Source organism: Strigops habroptila, chromosome 4 (assembly GCF_004027225.2).
Source record: "Strigops habroptila isolate Jane chromosome 4, bStrHab1.2.pri, whole genome shotgun sequence".
Lineage (NCBI taxonomy): Eukaryota > Metazoa > Chordata > Aves > Psittaciformes > Psittacidae > Strigops > Strigops habroptila.
In genome coordinates, this window is record NC_046358.1 from 68,972,152 (window position 1) to 68,990,885 (window position 18,734).

The 18,734-nt window shown below is 49.1% G+C and overlaps 1 protein-coding gene across 1 annotated transcript; it reads left to right on the forward strand.

Annotated features, from left to right (window-relative positions):
• Nucleotides 1–8,202: 8,202 nt before the first annotated feature.
• Nucleotides 8,203–18,734, forward strand: TEDC2 (tubulin epsilon and delta complex 2). Its single transcript, XM_030482248.1, has 10 exons — nt 8,203–8,288; nt 8,398–8,625; nt 8,814–8,869; nt 9,325–10,006; nt 12,347–12,400; nt 14,882–14,966; nt 15,338–15,446; nt 15,666–15,767; nt 16,167–16,378; nt 18,517–18,734. Exons 1-10 carry the CDS (start codon nt 8,203–8,205, stop codon nt 18,661–18,663), a joined length of 1,761 nt encoding a protein of 586 aa, XP_030338108.1. The 3' UTR covers nt 18,664–18,734.

The following is an 18,734-nucleotide window of genomic DNA, read 5'->3' on the forward strand; positions in this document are numbered from 1 at the left end:
ACAACTCCTCTTATAGGGCCAGCTCTACATTGTCAGCTCGACCTAGAGATAAGAACTGAAATCAGAGGTGGTGAAGTACAGGCTGATCTCGTGGTGGCAGCAGGGGCTTGAAGACCTTCTCAGTCACCCCATGAGCAGCTCTGCACTGATCAGAGAATCTCAGACTGGTTTGAGTTAGAAGGAACCTTAAAGCTCAACCAGTTCCAACCCCCTGCCACGGGCAGGGCCACCTTCCACTAGACCAGGTTGCTCCAAGCCCCGTCCAACCTGGCCTTGAACACTGCCAGGGATGGGGCAGCCACAGCTTCTCTGGGCAACCTGTGCCAGCACCTCAGCACCCTCACAGGGAAGAACTTCTGCCTAAGATCCCATCTCAGTCTCCCCTCCATCAGGTTAAAGCCATTCCCCCTTGTCCTGTCCCTACAGGCCCTTGTCCAAAGCCCCTCTCCAGCTTTCTAGTAGCCCCTTTAGGCACTGGAAGCTGTCTCTCCAGGGCTGCCGCCTTCTGATGCCTGCGCTCCCCTCACAGGAGCTGGACCAGACCCTTCCTCATTCAGGTCAAGGCTGGGTTCAGCCCTTATAGAGATAAATACCAAATCCACAGGGAATTCACCTTGTGGTTTCACAGCCAGGTTTGACAGCAATACAGTGATGCCAACTGGAATGAGGTATCTGATTTAATATCATCAAAACAAAAACCCTTCAAAGTTTCTATGGTCTTCCCAAGTATTGGGCATCATCAGGTTTCCTGGGGAAACGAGAAGGCTATGAAAGAGGGTCTCCATGGCTGGCCCAGTTAATAAAGCTGAGTTGTAAAATCTATAGCTGCTGGTTATCAGGCAGCACTTTTGGTGGCTTAATCAGCATTTGCTCCAAAGTACAAAGGAGAACTGAAGCAACTTTTTCATCTGCAGACTAAGATCACTCCCTACTAAGAACTAGTAACTACTTCCACTGGTGACTGGAGTTTGTGTGTCCCAGTGCACTCAGTGGAGGTGCTAAAGTGTGTGAGGCTGTTCAAGGAAGTTAAAGGCCAGGTGGGATGGGGCTTGGAGCAACCTGCTCTAGTGGAAGGTGCCCCTCCCCATGGCAGGGGATTGAAACTGGATGAGCTTTAAGGTCCGTTCCAAACCAAACCAGTTTGGGATTCTGTGATTCTATGAATTGCTACTTTGGGCAAATGACAGGGTATGGAAACAAGGACCCTTCCAAGATGTTCCAGGTGCCCACCACTAATTTTTCCTGAGATGAGACATAAAAATGATGATACAAGAAAAGAATTTACATTCCTTTGACATCAAAAACAGCAGATGGGAACTTTTGTGAATAAATCTGCGAGCTGGAGCTGTCTGACAGTGTCAAACTTGCCAACAAGGAGGAGAAGTGGAAGCTTATTCTAGCACACATATCACCAGTGAATCAAGGATATGCTCTGAGCAGATGTGTGAGCAAGAAACTGAGTGTGGGATACGAGCTGAAATCCGAAGTCCTGCCAGAGATGATATGCATGTGTCTGCACATCTGGAGCATTCCACAGTCACTTGAGCTGAAAGATTCCTACTTTCAGCTGAACACACTCAGAGAGATGAGAAATGGATTGAACATGGAAGTCTTGCTAGCTGAAAGTGCCTTGTAAAACTCTGACTTGTGTCTTAAATCAAGTTCAGGAGCAAAGAAAAGATTTCCAGCACATGGACATTTACAGTAATTTTCGGATTCTAAAAGAAGAAGATGAAACTAAATAAAGGGAAACAACAAGCTCGACTCTGAGCATGATTGCTGCCCACAGGGCATGGCTGGGGCTCATCAAATGCTCTTACCTATGCAATAGATGATGTGGCAGCCTGGAGCTGAAAGGTCTTGTCTGAGAGGGCAGCAAAGAGGAAAATTATGTTAATCTGATGTTAGTCTGAATTGATTAATCAGATTTTAGCCTGGCAGTGATGTTTGTAGAAACTTAGATACCTTCCTCCACCTGATGCAGTCATTAGCTTTCATAGCCTGTCTGATTCAGTTTTGTGCAGAAGACTTGGGGACACTGTGTGAAATGTTCCATTAAAATCTAAATACATTACTGCAACCTCTTCTAGCATCAGTCACCACACCACAGACTCAAATTGGCATTTCCCTTCTCTCCTGACTCCTAATTATTAGCTAAATAGAGAAAATAATTTAGATTTAAATAATAAGAGTGACTAGGAAGAGCAATTCCTAACACTGTGGCTGGTTGTCCTTCCTTTGCTACCAGAGCAGCCCACTGCACTTTGACGGCACGGACCTCTGTTTTCATGGATATAGGAGTGTCTGGAGGTTTTTCTTTCTCAGTATATTTCTATTCCAATAAGTGCTGAAGCAGATTTATTTGGACAGTTGCTGCCACGTAGAATCCCAGACTGGTTTGGATTAGAAGGGACCTTAAACTCATCTAGTTCCAACTCCTGCCACAGGCAGGGACACCTTCCACTAGACCAGGTTGCTCCAAGCCCCGTCCAACCTGGCCTTGAACACTGCCAGGGATGGGGCAGCCACAGCTTCTCTGGGCAACCTGTGCCAGCGCCTCAGCACCCTCACAGGGAAGAACTTCTGCCTAAGAGCTCATCTCAGTCTCCTCTCTGGCAGGTTAAAGCCATTCCCTCTTGGCCTGTCCCTACAGGCCATTGTCAAAAGCCACTCCCCATGGAGGAGGAGTATTATTAGAAAACTTCAAACATGTATCCCATGTTTGAATTTTCTCTAATAAGCAAAGACTCAGCAGCATTTTAGCTTCTACCTGCGAGTACTACAACAGCAGATGAGAAAATAAATGTGTTGTACACTTTACCAGCAACTCTAAGAGAAATAGGATATTTGTCTTTGGCCAGTGCTCTTCATCCTCCATGAGGCTCAGACTCCAACTTAGCATTAGGCAGTGCCTGAGCCAGCTGGTGTCTGAGGCTCGGGGTCACATCAGAATGTAGTCACCAGCGTGGCCAATGTAGCCACCACCCCTAGCCTGTGTGCTCCCATTCACGCTTCAGAATGTATGAACACCACCACGGGCCAGAGGCTGCTCACTGCATGCTCCATGAGGGACAGGGAGTTCAGGTTCACAAGCTGTGTGGATTACACAAAGCCCAGCGCTCTGCTTCTACCTGCAGCAAACAGCAGAAGCACAGGACACAGTATGCACCCAAACAAATGACCTTCTTCCCTGGAGCTCATATCTTTGCATTTAATTCCTGTTGGTGTTTTCTTTTTTCCATGAGTTTTCCTAATGGCTTCTTCTTTTTTTTTTCTTTTGCTTTTAACCTATGCAACCTTTGGCATCTGCAGCCTCCAGCAGTGATGGGCCCGGAGGTCACCTCCATCCCTGGGTGCAGACACGTAGAGCATCAAGTGCTCATGCAGATCTCCCAGCGACAGTCTCTAGCAGGATTGTTGAAGTCTTTCCAGCATAGCAAAAGCACTGTGTGAAGCAGCAGCTCACTCTGAGGGGGTCTGGTGTGCTGGGGCTCTCCCAGACACAGCTGCAGTATCTGCCTTTGCAAGCAGCTGTGCAGTGCAGGAGGGTTTCTCCTGCCATCAAGAGGGAAGCAGCCCAGAGGCACTGATGTCTGGATGAGCATGGCCTGTGTGAGAACTCTGATGGGTTACTGCAGGTGTTCCAGAAGTCTGTCCAACACTATCCTGGGCCCCCATGCATGAGTCCTCAGCAGGAGAAGGCCTGGTCCATGGGCGGGTGCTCGTTGTCCCACAGGAACTTCTCTCCACCCTTCCACTGGAACCCATGCTGTTCTAGTGTTCATGGTCAGGGATAAAAGAGGAAGGACCCCTCAGGTTCTCATTTGGCTGCATTTTCCCAGACTGTAAATCAGGTAGTGAGAAGCCTGGAGGGCAGAGCAGCCCCATAAATACCACAGAATTACAGGGACCCTCTACAAGCAAAGGGGCAAGGCCCTTCTCTTGGCTGGCAGCTCCAAGGGACTTTGCTTTCATTTGGTTTGAACTGAGACCTCAGTTTGGGCTCAGGATCTTGAAGATGTGCTAATGTGATGATCCTTAACACATTCACTCCTCCGGCAGGGCATCAATCCATTGCTTCCTCTGTGGCAAGCTACTGGCCTGGTTTTATGGGGACCTGCATGTATTAAATGCATCATTTTCTACCGGGACATGGGAGGAAAGACGCTGTTGTTACTGCAGCACGTCAAGAGAACCCCTGTCAGAGTAACACAGCCGCCAGAGGCAGAACACTCCTGCACATGGTGTTCACAGGGGCTGTGTGATGAATTGCTGCAGATGGTTTCCAAACCCCCTGGCCAAATCTCCCGATTCCTGGCCTTCCCTGTCCCCGGTCTCACTACAGTGCACAGTTCCCCTTGCCTAAACACTGTTTTCCCCCCACATGACATTACCTCACTTCCTTCCACCCACATGGCCAAGTGGGATCCCTGGAGAGCCGTACCGGATCTGCACAGACTGGGCAGCAATCACCCACTCCACAGGCCAGAGCTCTGGCCTCTGCAGTTGGTGGGATGACCCATGGGACAGCAGATCCTCTCTCCCTGCTCTCTGCTGCTCTGTGCTCCAGCACCGAAGTCAGAGCTTCTGCACAGCGCTCATCCCACCTGCTCGTGTGAGTGTGGTCCTGGTGAGGGACCTGCAGCTGCTTCACAGGACATCCAGTGCAAGTGCTGCTGGAGCCTCAGGGTACACACAGCACAGAAATCCAGCTGCCAGAGCCCTGGATTCTACACATCAGGGAACCCCCTAACCCAAAGTCCAAGCTGGTGTATGGACACTTAGGCCTCAGGAGACCATGTTTGGAAAGACCTTCCCTTTTCTGTGTGGACCTCCCTACCTCAGCTGTATTCTTTTCCAACTTGGATACATGCTGTCACCCCATCTGTTTCATGGTTTCACACACGTAAGACTTTTCATCCTCCCTGTTTTGTTTTAATGGGGGCCGATGGAATGTAACTTCCAGTTCAGGAAGAGGGTGAGGATACAGAGCAGAGTATTTTCCTATAAGAGTGTCCCTGCTGTCAGCATCTTTCACCTTCTCAGTTTTACAAAGCTGATGCTTGTCCTGGTGTTACAAACTCATGTCTCCTGTGACCTGCAGCTTGGGAATCTGCCCACTGGCTGCAGGCAGCCACAGCACCCACTGGGTGCCCCAGCAAGGTGTGCTTGCCCCCTGCACACTGACACCCTTCACTTGTGCCACAGACATCCTCTCTCTGGGACGTGTCACATCCCCTTCCTTCCCCATCTTGCTGATAGCCATGTGAATTCTACAGGGATTTTGGCTGCAGCAAGATACAGGGTCTGGGAATCTATTTATAACTTGTGTTTCTCACAGATTCATTTCCTGGAATCTTTGCTCCAAAGAAATGACAAGAGCTGAAAAAGGATCTTTGGATATTTATGTATTTTTTTCCAGCAGTATAGCAACATCCTCAGGCTTACATTTGGAAACACTGGGAGGTTTTCCTCCCCCTTAGCTCAAACAAGAATGGTTTGGGAGAGTGTGAATCAGTTCCTCAGTCTTTAAGGTACCTCCACAGAACCTGAAGAGTTTGTACAGGATGTTACCCTTGTGTATATAAGGAGGATTTTCCTATGTCAGCTCAGCAGGCAGCACACAGGAGGAGCAGAGCTTCTGCAACAGAGTAAAGAAAGTGTGAGAAGGTTTATTAGTGAAGTTTATCTCCTGCTTCTTATTTTTGTCTTCTTGGTGTTCATCAAAATGTGATGTCTACTTGCGTTCTACCCTAGGAAGTCCTGCCCATGATGGGCAGGGTTCTCAGAGAGCGTTAGGCACCAGCAAGAGATCCAAGTGCCTGCACAGCTATTTTTATTAGCCTCAGGTACTTGACAGCTGGGCTCTCAGTAAAAGAAGAAATATGGATTGTAGAATATCACCTGGCACCTGTCAGTGTAAGCAATGAGTGCTGACACTGTAACTTCCCAAAATGCCTCATCACTGCAGGCACCAAGAATAACTGGTGGCAGAGCTGTGGCTACCAGCACTGCCACTTGTACATTGCACAAGTATTTTAACCTACATATCTTTTGTTAAATAAATCTTTAAGTAGTGATTTGCACCAGTTTAAATGTTATTTATCATCTGGGCCATGTCGTGGTACCCAGCATTTTCCCAGCAAGCACTGAATTAGAACCATAGTTCAGACTCTGTCAGCTTAAAATCTAGTCCCTGGCATAAACATCTCCTGTGCCAGCTGTGCCACATCAGGTCTGGGTCAGGGCTCACTGCCACATGGACACAACATGGCTCTTTGCTGCATTTACCTCTTTGAGCATGAGCTGCTGTCAATGGAAAGAATCAGATACAAATATCTCAGATTTTTTCCTCAGCTGGGTTTGCCAGGTGATCCACTGAAAAGCCAAACACCCACAGGAGAAGGGATGAGCTGATGTACCCAGTGACTGCCCTGTTGCCAGACTCCCCAGAAGGGGAGGCAGCAGAAGCGCATGGCCAAGGTGTGGATGGAGCAGAGCAGGGCTGGTGCTGCAGGGAGGGAGCTCTCACAGCAACTGGGCTGTTATGTGGATGGAGCCCTGCTTCGAGCCCAAGCGTCAACAGCAGGGTGGGTTTATCTTGGTCAGAAAGTTTCTGCTCTCCACATGCGAATTGTCACCTCAGCCCAGCTCTTGCACCATCGTTTCGCTCCACAGCACTTGCTGCAGATGGAAGGGACGGACAGTTACAGCCTTGCCCTCTTCACCTCCTAATTCTGGCGTGGCAGCAGCACTTGCCTAACCTTGCTCTTGACTCAGAGGCAACACGCAAATGGTCATCTGTCCTTCTTCTTCCCAGTGAGTGCAAAGTAATGACAAAGGGTCTGCATTAAAGCTTCCTTGTCCAGCAGTAGGAATAGAATCACAGAATCACAGAATCAACTAGATTGGAAAAGACCTTTAAGATCAAGTCCAACCATTACCCCAGGACTGCCAAGACTACCACTAAACCAGTGGCTTAGTGGAATGTTAGTGCCTGCACAAAGCCAGAAGATCAGGAGGGTTCATCTCAAACACGAAGGGATTCTTGGGTTTCAGGGCTGTTCCTTGTTTAACACTTCTAAACCCCAGAACCTTGATGCGAAAGCTAGCAGGATCAGTAGCACTGCTCCAATGGGCTGCAAGCCACAGGTGACTGTCCTGCATTACAGCAGGATTACAGGAGTCTGATCCCCTTTTTGGCTGTTTAGAATTGCTTAAATGTCAACAGCAGCCAGGTAGGTGCCTGACAGATCTCTAATTCTGCACCACATAGGCTGTGTTCTTCCAGAGATGCTGGCAGCAGCAGCAGCACTTGGCCCTCTGCTGAGGTACAGTAAAACTGCATCATCTCCAGCAGAAAAGGATGCTGAGAAGGACTTTTAAATCTCATCAGAAAACCACAATAAATCTGCCAAAATGCAGCAAACACAGAAAGCTCCTCACGCACTTGCAGTCGAGATGAAGCAATCTATTCACAGAATCATAGAATCCCAGACTGGTTTGGGTTAGAAGGGACCTTAAAGCTCAACCAGTTCCAACCCCCTGCCACGGGCAGGGACACCTTCCACTGGACCAGGTTGCTCCAAGCCCCATCCAGCCTGACCTTGAACATTGCCAGGGATGGGACAGCCACAGCTTCTCTGGGCAACCTGTGCCAGCGCCTCACCACCCTCACAGGGAAGAACTTCTGCCTAAGAGCTCATCTCAGTCTCCCCTCTGCCACGTTAAAGCCATTCCCCCTTGGCCTGTCCCTACAGGCCCTTGTCCAAAGCCCCTCTCCAGCTTTCTTGCAGCCCCTTCAGGCACTGGGAGCTGCTCTAAGGTCTCCCCTTAAGGAGCCTTCTCTTCTCCAGGCTGAAGAAGCCCAGCTCTCTCAGCCTGGCTCCAGAGCAGAGCTGCTCCAGCCCTCACAGCATCTCCATGGCTTCCTCTGGACTCTCCATGTGCAGGACCTTGCTCTTGGCCTGGTTGAACTCCATGAGGTTCACACGGTCCCCCCTTTCCAGCCTGTCCAGGTCCTTCTGGATCCCATCCCTTCCCTCCCGCCATCGACCACACCACACAGCTCCGTGTCATCACGGCTGAACGGAAGCTGAAAACCCAAACTTGCTGAAGCCGCCTGAGAGAAAAACGTCTTCCGCGGGGGAAGCGGTGCCTGGGGCACCCCCAGCACCCGGCCGAGCGCCCCTGTTCAGGGTCATGAACCCGCAGAGCCTGGGCCTCCGGCAAACCGCGGCTACCGGGGCCCTCCCGCCCCTCTACTCACAACCCTCCCGGCCCCGCAGGTCCTGGCAGGGCGATAAGGACCGCGGCTGTCGGCGCTGAGTTTAGTGGGTGTCGCGGCGACGGCAACGTGTAGAGCTGCCAGGACCGAACCGAACGGAGCCGGAGCAGAGCGGGCGGACGTGGCCCATGCTGCCTGCGGCTTGCGGCCGGCGGTGAGAGCGGGACCGGGCAGCGGGAGCGGGGCCGGGCAGAGGGGAGCGGGGCCGGGCGGGCCGCTGACGGCGCTGGGCCCTGTAGGTCGGCGGCGGCGCTGTTGGCGGCGCTGGGCAAAGGCGCGGAGCGGCGGCGGGAGCTGGAGCAGCGGGCGGCGCGTAGCTGGGCCCTCCTGCGATGCTGGTGAGTGCGGCCGGGCCGGGCCCAGCTCTCGCCCCGCGGGCTCCCTCGGCGGCCCTGCTTCGAGTCCGGGGTCCGTGGTGCCGGCGGGGCGGACGTTTGTGTTCCCCCGCCGTGTGCTCCCGCCGAGGAAGCCGAGCCCGTCGGTGCCCAGCAATGCTGGCCCTTTTGCTGTGTTTCTCCCCGCCCAGGAGCAGTAAGGAAGAGGAGCAGTTGCAGCCAGAGGCCGGCTCCAGCAATGGACAAGGTGAGTGCTTCCCTCTCGGCCTGGTGTCTCGTCATGTCACATTGGCCCTAGGCCTGGCCAGGGTTGAGCCAGCTTCAGTGTTGGACGTCCTTCCAGTGCTCTGATTCGACTGGAATCACCCCCTCTACCTTTGTCCTCCCACTTTCCCCCTTGGTGTTACCTTGGAGCTGTGCTGCAGTAACCAAGGCCAGTGACGAAGTGTCTGTGGGCCTGACCAATATATGGTGTCTGTCGCTGGTTGATGAAGGGGAGGTTGACTCTGGAGAACTCTATCCTCCTATCACTCACAGCCATCCTGGGTCTTCAAGGCAAGCCTGGCTGCATCCTTTGTGTAGTTGCTGGTCAAAATACCCACCGCGCCATTCAGCGGGTGGCATTTAAAAGAACAATCTAGTGTTGAGACAAATGGGGAAGATCCAGGTTTGGACCTTCTGATACATCTTCTCCTCTTGCAGAGAACAAGCCTTCACCCAAGGAGCTGGAGGAGCTGGAACTGCTGAACAGAGCCTTAGAGAAGGTGTTGAAAGTCAGGAAAAGCATCTTGAAAACTCCATTAGAGGCCCAGGGAGCTACAGGAGAGAAATCTGCGGGTGAGGGACCTGCTCCCAAGAATGCTGAAAAGCAGCAAGTGCCTGTACCTGTTGAGGATGTTCCCATGAGCACAAAGGTGAGAGCTGTAAGCAAAAGGCCTGCCTCCTTGAAGAAGCCCTCTCCATACCAGCTAAAAGCACCTTATAGGACTGACCCAGAGGTGAAAAAATTGCAGAGGAAAGCCTTGTCCAGATGTGTTTCTCGAGGTCCCAGGACAGCTGGGAAGAGCTCCTCAAAAGGGGTGGTTTGCAAACAAAGAAGGAGTCCTACAAGAGCAGTGAGTGCCAGTGACAGAGAGGTCTGTGCTCCAGCTGAACCCCAAAAGGCACCTGGCTCATCCAGATCGGCCCTGAATGCGCAGCAAAGCTTTTCTATAGAGGATTCAGTTGGGGAAAAGAACTCTGTAGCTGCTGGCAGGCAGTTACTTGACGCAGGGAAGAAAAGTTGTGGGTTCCTGGGAGAGTCCAGCAAAAAGGAGAATCCTACAGCTGAAGGAGCATTGGGAAGGAGCACCTCACCTCGGAGAGTCACTCTGCAGGAAAAGGGGTAAGTGCTGAGAGATGGGCACCTCTGTCTTGTTCTGCTCAACACTGACTAGCACATCTGCAAAGCCTGGTCTCTCCTGCTGCTCTGTAGGCCCCTTGGTTTCACTGCTCCCTCTCAGATCCTCCTCAAGAGGAAGGATCCTCTACAATTTAAAAGCCTTTATTGTGATTGAGTAAGTGTTTTTGTTTTAAGGGCTTACTTTTGGATGGCTGGGACTCTGAACGTCTTTAATTAAGACTTTTTGATATTTCATAGCCCCTTATGATTGTTTTGGAAAGCTGCCTCTGTAGAGCTTTCTCAAGCCTTAGTTCTCCTCTGAGTGCACTTTCTATTGTAGCTTAGTGATTTTTTTTAAGTATTTTTTTTCCTTTTTTGCACAATGATAGTACATAATGCAAGTATTTTCTCTCTTTCTATCATATGCCCAGTGCTGTTTGAAGAGATAGCATCTGGGTTTAATACTGTCCCCTTTAACCTGTAAGATACTGCCTGTGTAACTACACAAATCAGTATTGACTGGAATGCAGTTGTTTCAAGTGTTTGGTGTAGGAAGAATGATGGATGTGACCGAGATACTCGGTAACAGTGGAAAAGTGGCAAAAGAATACTTGGAAGATTTGTCTTGCATTCAGACCAATCTGTCTCTGTTGAAATAATTTCTGTGTTCTGTCTACTCTTTGCTTTAAACAAAAGTGAAGTTCAGATCTGATACATGTCTGTCCCTGGAAGATTTTGAGGAATAGCTCTCAGCTGCCACAACCCAACTCTTGTGTTTGTGCAGGGAGGGAATTATCATTGTTCATGTGATGTTGGAACAGACACGGGGTGCTGAGCGACAGTTGCTGGGGGAACAAGAATCTGGATTCAAATGTTTATTCACTTAGTCCCAACTGTGGTCTTCTGTTCAGAGTCTGCACATGACTGTAGCTATAACTGCCAACCCACATCTTTTTTCAATAATGAGTTAGGGATTGGCCTGCTTTGGGATTAAGATGCATATTCCCTGTGGAAGCTGAAATATCCCTTTCCCATTTCTTTGAGTGTGATGTAGTCCTAAGCAAAGCTGCCTTGTGTCAGGTCAGTCAGACCTGAGTCTGTATAGCAGCAGACAGTCTGTATGGATCAGCTTCCCTTAATGAGCAACTTGTGCCAGTGTTTCACCACCCTCACAGTAAAGAATTTCCTAATATCTCATCTAAATCTATCCTCTTTCAGTTTAAAGCCATTCCCCCTTGTCCTATCCCTACATGCCGTCATAAAAAGTCCCTCTCCAGGTTTCTTGTAGGCCCCCTTTAGGCACTGGAAGGCTGCTATAATAAGGTCTCCCTGGAGCCTTCTCTTCTCCAGGCTGAACCACCCCAACTCTCTCAGCCTGCCATCATAGCACAGGTTTTCCATCCTGATGATTTTTTTTTAAACAGTACTTGTCCCAGTACAGACCCCTGAGGGACACCACTCATCACTGATCGCCATCTGAATGTTGAACCATTGACCACTACCCTCTGGATGTGACCATCCAACCAATTCCTCATTTGTCAAACAGTCCATCCACCAAATCCGTCTCTCCAGTTTAGAGAAAAGGCTGTTGTGGTGGACTCTGTCGAAGGCCTTACAGATAGATGACAACCTGTTGGATAGATTCAACAGGTTACCACCAAGATACACTATTGTTCAAAGCACACTCTGAGATATGTTTCCCTATCCATGAATTCATGAAAAAAAATAAAGGCTTGTTTTAACAGGACTCATGAATTTGTGATTCTCTCTCAGATGCTGCCATGAAACAAAATTTAAACAGTCTGTGAAGCGACCAGTGCCTGCGCTTCCATGCCCATATGCTCCAGACGTCAAAAGTGCGTAATAGGCTGAAGAGCATACTCCCATCCCTGGCAACATTCAAAGTCAGGTTGAATGGGGCAACCTGAAGATGTTCCTGCTCATTGCAGGTGGGGTTGGACTAGATGATCTTTAAAGGTCCCTTCTAACCCAAATTATTCTATGATCTCTATGATCAGGTTGTTTCTACATCTGTACTCTGCCTTGCCAGGGCTTTGCTCCCAGCTCCTCACCTTGGAGGAACCTCTGAGTGCTGGTGCTACGCTGCAGGAGCTCTCCCAGATTGGCTCAATAATGCTTATGGAGGTGAATAAGTGGACTGATCCTCCTTTCTCCTCCTTCCGTGAGGTCAGCTGAAGGCAGTGATGGATTCCATCTCCATGGTTGCTCATGTCTTCAGTTACAGCTTAAATTAAATTTAGACGAAATGTTATTTTCTCTGTTTTGAAGACAAGGTTTGACTGCTCTGCAGCAGTCAGGATTGATGCTTCTCTTGTTTTGCAGGTGCCAGCTGAAGCTGCCCCTTCCCTACAGGAAAGCCTATTTCAGGAACTCCAGGTAAGCTCAGCCTGAGCAGTCCACAACTACCCCCTGCTTCAGGACAGTGAGGAGGGCTCAAGTGGGAGAGACCTGGCTGGTTTGTGGGTCACAGGGAGGTACTGATCCCAGTGTGTGGGGCCTGAACCCAGGGCAGGAGAGTGGCCCCATACACCATGTCTTTGCAGGGCTGTTTCTGAGGATATGTGTGTTCATTTTATTCACTAGAGGTAGTTTTGTTTTCAGAGTGCCGATGCCTATTAATCCCCCAGTGGTAAGAGTACTGGAATGCTTTAATCCTGGGTTTAACAGTGCTGCAGAAGTCTCTGCTGGCACTGCATACTTGTTGAAGGCAGGAAACCCTGTGGGATGGGTGCCACTATACCCTGTGCAGTGTGTTTCCCAGCTGGTTGCTGGCCTGAGCTGCTGTGCTGGGGCAGCTCTCTAGCCTGAAGCATCACGGTTGTGTTTGTTTGAGGTGATTCTTGCTGATGAACTCTCTTAAATGGAGCCAATTACGATTTTGCTGCATCAGTGGAATGTGAACTCAAAGCGTATCATCAATTCTGTTGTATTGCCCTACTATGTTTTTATCCCATAGGCAACAACAAATCTTCCCTTCCTTTCTTGAGGGGAAAGTCATCAGCATTTCTATACATATATTCTGTAAGTGTGTGCAAAAAGAAGAGCAGACAGGACAAATTCTCACCCTAGCTTTTCCCACAGTGATTCCCTAATATTCCTCAAGACTCTCCTCTAATCCTTTTTTGTTTTTTGGACAAAATTTGGCAAGAAGCACGACAACAGTGCATCAGTATCCGGGGTGCAAGGCAGACGTTTTGCACCCCTGAAGCCTGGTTTTACACCCATAAAGCCTGATAACTTTCTGCACCAGTGGTGCAGATGTTTGGGTTTCTGGCAAACCAGTGCTCTAGTCCATTCTCCAGCCTTCTGGAAGGGTTTCTCACCAATGCCTTTGAGAAATTTTGCCATAATTCAACAGATACCGCATCATGTAATTTGTCCAGATGATAAGTTTAAACCCTCTCTTAAATCTGGCTATAGCTCCTTGTGCTAGCCTCAGGAATTCCACCTCTTCTTGGGAGCTGTCATTTATCAAACACCAATTTTTTAGTTGCCCTCAGTGAGTTGCAGCGACTTGATTCCCTTAATTTTTGCTTGTAAATTATCCTTTTGGCATCCTAATCACTCTGGTGTAATTTTACACTCTTCACTATTACTTTCAACTCGGCGACAGATTGAAAATAACCTTTGCTCTGAAGATCCCTTTATAGAGGGAACACATCTTGCCTGATAACTTCTTTTCTGTTCCTTTAACCTTGCTATTTCTTTGCATAATGTGTTTCTGAAAACTGCCGTTTCTATCGTGATTGAAAAGATCTATTTGGCTGGAGAGGAGACACACGCTTGGTTTAGACAGTCATGCACTGCATAACTATTTTAAGCTTCCTCATGGTGGTTCTGGCTTGTTGCAGCAGGTTTTGGGAAGCTGGCTCTTTAAAGCAGTCCTTTACGTATGATGGAGGAGAGATTGAGATGAGCTCTTAGGCAGAAGCTCTTCCCTGTGAGGGTGCTGAGGCGCTGGCACAGGTTGCCCAGAGAAGCTGTGGCTGCCCCATCCCTGGCAGTGTTCAAGGCCAGGTTGGACACAGGGGCTTGGAGCAACCTGCTCTAGTGGAAGGTGTCCCTGGTTGTGGCAGGGGGTTGGGACTGGATGAGCTTTAAGGTCCCTCCCAACCCAAACCCATCTGGGATTCTGTGTTTAAGTCTGTAAGTGAAAAGCACCTCTCTGGTAATGCTATGATTTGTATAATGCTTCTTATCTAAAACCTGGACTCTGATGAAGTCCTGGCCAGCTTACTCGTGATACTGTCCTCAAACCAGTATGTTTTGCACACCTGTTACTGATGCACTGCTGTCATGCTTCTTGCCAAACGTACCACTTTGTCAAAAATAAAAAAAGGATTAGAGGAGAGTCTTGAGGAAGTTTGGAATCCCTGTGGGAAAAGCTAGACTGAGAATTTGCCCTGTCCACTCTTTTCATACACATTTACTAACAGAGTAAATGTACAGAAATGCTGATGACTTACCCCTCAAGAAAGGAAGGGAAGATTTGTTGTTTCCTATGGGATAAAAACATAGGGCAGTACAGAAGAATTGATGTGCTTTATAGAACTGTGTTGTCTCTCTTCTGACGGCTGTAGATTCTTCCCCTTAAAACAAGCTGAGAGAAACAACACAGGTGTTTTGCAGTATCTATTGCTTTCTACAGGTTTTCCTTGTGGATTTAATACCAGCAGTCAAAAATGAGGGGGGAATGGCCAGTTAATAACCTGTAAAAGAGAGGGGGCAGGAAGATGCTTGTATCTGAAGTGATATTGGTGTGTTATGGAATGTCATATGATGTGTCACAGCTCAGTGTGAGCACACTGGTACAGTGGATCATAACTCCTCCACCTCCCACCCCTTTTGAATTTTCAGGGCGTGGGAGAGATGTCGTCTCTGCCAAACAAGTGCAGATGCAGCAGCTGCAAGGAACCGCTTCATAGAGAGGATCCAGACAACAGTATCCTTTCTCAGCTCCCAACCCCTACCACAAGCACGGGGTGCGGTACAGCAGCACCAGTGCAATCGCTGTAGTGTGCTCCCATCTGGAGAGTTGTGTCTGCAATAACAGGAGTTCAAGCTGAGTTTCTACAAAGTGTTTGGGTTTATTTTTTTAATAGTGCTGCTCTTGAGCACTCATAAATCTTTGGCTCCAAACAAGGCCACAAGGCCAACATGCCACGCAGAGCTGCAGCATCTCACCTTCCCCCTGCAATGCCACTGCGCAGGTTGCTTGCCCTCTGCCCCTGACTCCAGCTAGCCTGGCCCTGGGCTCAGGGTAGTGCACAGAGCTGGTGCTGTAAAACCTTCCTTAAGCTGCTTCTGTTTGAGTTCTGTTCACCAAGGCCAGCCTTCAGTCCTGCAGAGGTAGAGGAGGAGTTAAAGGTCCTTCAGGATGTCCTCTCCCTTCTGAGCCAGTATATGGAAGCTGAGTTTGCAGGTAAGGATTGAAAAAGGGGGGATGAAGGCGGCAGAAGGTGGAATAAGAATGACTTAAGTGGGTTCCAGTCCCATGTTCTTGGCATGTGCCAGACATGAGGGACAGGAACATTCTCTGCCTAAAATGAGGGCTGGTGAACCCAAGGCCACTCTAGAAGCTGGTATTCAGGAAGGTTTCAGTATGCTCATGCCTGCTGGTTTTCCTCTGCTGCTCTTCCAGACCATCCCACCTTGCAAAGAGAGTATGAAAGCCTTCTAACCTTGGAGGGTTTGCAGACCACAGTTTCCCAGTGCCTGCGTAAGCTGCAGCTCCTGCAAGCAGGTGAGCCAGAGCCTGCTCTTGTAGTGGGGTGTGAATGTGGGCAGCTGTGCTTGAACAGGACTTTGCCATCTGTGCACACAGCACAACATAGGTTTTCTCCTGGTTATCATAAATGGTAATGTAGCATGTAAAATTCTCTGGTGGCAAAGCTGTTTCCCCATTTGTGTGCAGATGAGGTTTGGGACTTCGCTGTAATTCAGGAGGGCTGGTGAGGAGCTGTTGGGAGGTGGGAGAGGCTGCATGCCATAGCTTCAGATGTCCTGGTTGTCCTGCTCCGAGGAGCTCACCCTGACTAAAACAACGTCAGTCATTTATTTCTAGGAACAGTAATGACAAATTCTGCAAGTACAGGTTTAACCTGTCCCTTTCTGTCTCCTGCCAACTCTTCCACTCTGGCAGGTGTGGAGGCCCAGAGGAGGCTGCATCCAGACTGTGCTGTGGACGGAGGAAGCTGCTTTCCAGCTTGTGTTCCTTCCAGGGGACAGATGTGTGACACTGCAGGCATGCTGGCTGTGCCTCTCCTTTGTTACTCCAGTTTCCAAGAGCTGAGAGACCTGTTTGCCTTGAAGCTGCAAGTGTCAATGCTGCACCAAGAAATTGCCTTACAAAAGGTGAGTCTTTAAAAGGGTTTGTGCTCCGGTGCAGGGAAAGAAAAGGGCAGTTATGGGGCAACAGCTGGCATATGGGGTCTTGATGGGGGAGCAGCAGAGCAGCAAGCGCTCCCAGTGATGTTTCTATGTTTATGCCTCATGTCCGAGTCCCGTCAGTGCTTTGCTAGCTTTGTGAATGGTATTTTTCTGTTAAGGCCAGAGCAAAGGCCTTTACGTGTCTGACCCTCTCCTGATAAGATACTCTTTTTTTATTTAGCTACTCTGAAAGAGTTTGGCAGTGGAGGATGGTTTTGGTAATACCTAAAGACCCCCTTTGGCAGCCCGTACAGTCCCATTAAGGCACCCACTGTCATTCTGTCCTGAGTGACCTCCAGTTAGTGAACTCCTCTGCTGTCTGTTCCTTTCCTTTTAAACCTCAAACCACTGTGCTGCTAATTGGGATTTTACTATTCTGAGGCTGCCTGTAGGAACATGGTGGGAGATCAGTCTCTCCACCAGCCTGAGCAGAACAGCAGCAAAGGGCAGAGAAGAGCAGTGAAATCACATCTGCTCCTTTGACCTAACCTTTGTCGTTGACCTCAATGATAGAGACTTTGGAAAAGTAATTTCTTGTAAGCCAGAGATGAGTTACTCATAACTGGCCATACTCCTCCTTCTGGCTGAAGATAAATTGCTTGCCTGTATTCTTAGCACTATAATCCTGAATTATGGGTAATGAGGGTTTGATTTTTATCTGCCCAGAATGAAGTAGTGACCTGCTGCCTGCTGCTTTGTTGACTGACTCAATTTCCTCTGCACATCTCTAAATCTGTGCTTTTAGCTGGATGAGCTCTAAGTATCTGGAGCAGCTGTGTGCAGGATAAGTGAAATTCTGGGGACAGGTGAAGTGAATGGACTTGGTACAAGATAAAGACCTTGGGGAAGGATGTACATATTTCTGGGTCGAGCCTGTCCATTGCCTTTCTGTAGAGAAATGCCAAGAATCATAGAAATTCCCGGTAGCTCTTAGCCTGACTTTGGTAAAGGCCTCTTTTCTTATGCATCAGGAGCAGACCAGGCAGATGGAAAAGAGAAGGGTCTCTCTCTTGGATAGAACAACACTGTAGTGCTCCTTCACGTGCCAGTTTTACCCTTAGGTAGCTTTCATGTCTACAGCTCTTAACTCTTACCAGAGATGAGCAACTGTGTCCTGTTTCTCTGTCCCTGTGCAGACAGTTATAGACAACTGGAAAGGGAACCCCCTGCAGATCCCCTGTACTCTGTTCTATTTGGGTCTTCCTTTGTTTCCACCCTTGAAAAATGTTTTCAGGGAGGTGACTGACACCTGCAGTTCATTGTCCATACTTCTGGAGAGCAGAATGTACAGCAGGCTGTGTGGGTTTTAATATGCAGACTGCTCAGACTTCATTAGCTGATGTCATCTGAAAAACATATCCCAGGCAAAATGTCTTTCTGAGCAGTCATTCAAGAGTGGGGCACTAAAGGTTAACTTATGTCCTTTGATTGGAAGTTGACCTGTGCCTCAGCTGTCAGTCACAGTCAGAATCCCAGAGCTTTGAGCTTAATGATGCTGCAGCAGGCCAGTGGGTTGTCTGGCAGCATGGATTGGGATCACGAGCGAGGCTTAATAAACCAGAGGCCAGGTTGGGAATGTTGGACAGCTTTAGCATCCCCTGCGCTGCTGGGGCGGAGTGCAGGTTTGTTCTGTTTGGGCTGGAGTTGGCCACTTGCCTGTGTTGTGGATTAATGTGACCCAACTGGAAGGTGACAGGAGTGAAGGGTTGAACTTCTCATTGGGCAAGTGCTTCACTGTGTGGTTGCAGAGCTCCTGAATCAACATCAGCTTCAGCTTCCTGCAGAATGCTGATCTTATTCCAGTGCCAGACCAGCTCTGCAGCAGTGGAAAAGCCACCACCATTTATCTCTGGTCTGGGAACACTGGGTGGCTGCTGGTGTACTTCATGAGTAGAGGATGAACAACTCTGCCTTTGTTAAATATGACAAGAGAGCACCTGCCTATCAATCAGCATGTTATTAGTCACACTGCTCTGCTAGGTACCACTTGTAATGCAGCCACGTCACTTCATGGCATCCCAAAAGTGTGTACTGGCTCTGGTGACGTGTCTCCTTTGCTCCAGGTCATGATGGCAGAACTCCTGCCTGTCCTGGAGGCCTGGCCCTGCCCAGAGGCCTCTGCAGTGCAGCTCTATCGGGCCGTGTACACGCAGCTCTGTGAAGGAGGCAAGAGATTTCCTGTGCTGATGCGGGACGAGCTGGCAGACTGAGCCCATGGGAACCTCCTCCTGGCCATTCACGTAACCACAGACAGTTTTAAGCAATAAATATTTTCTGTTAA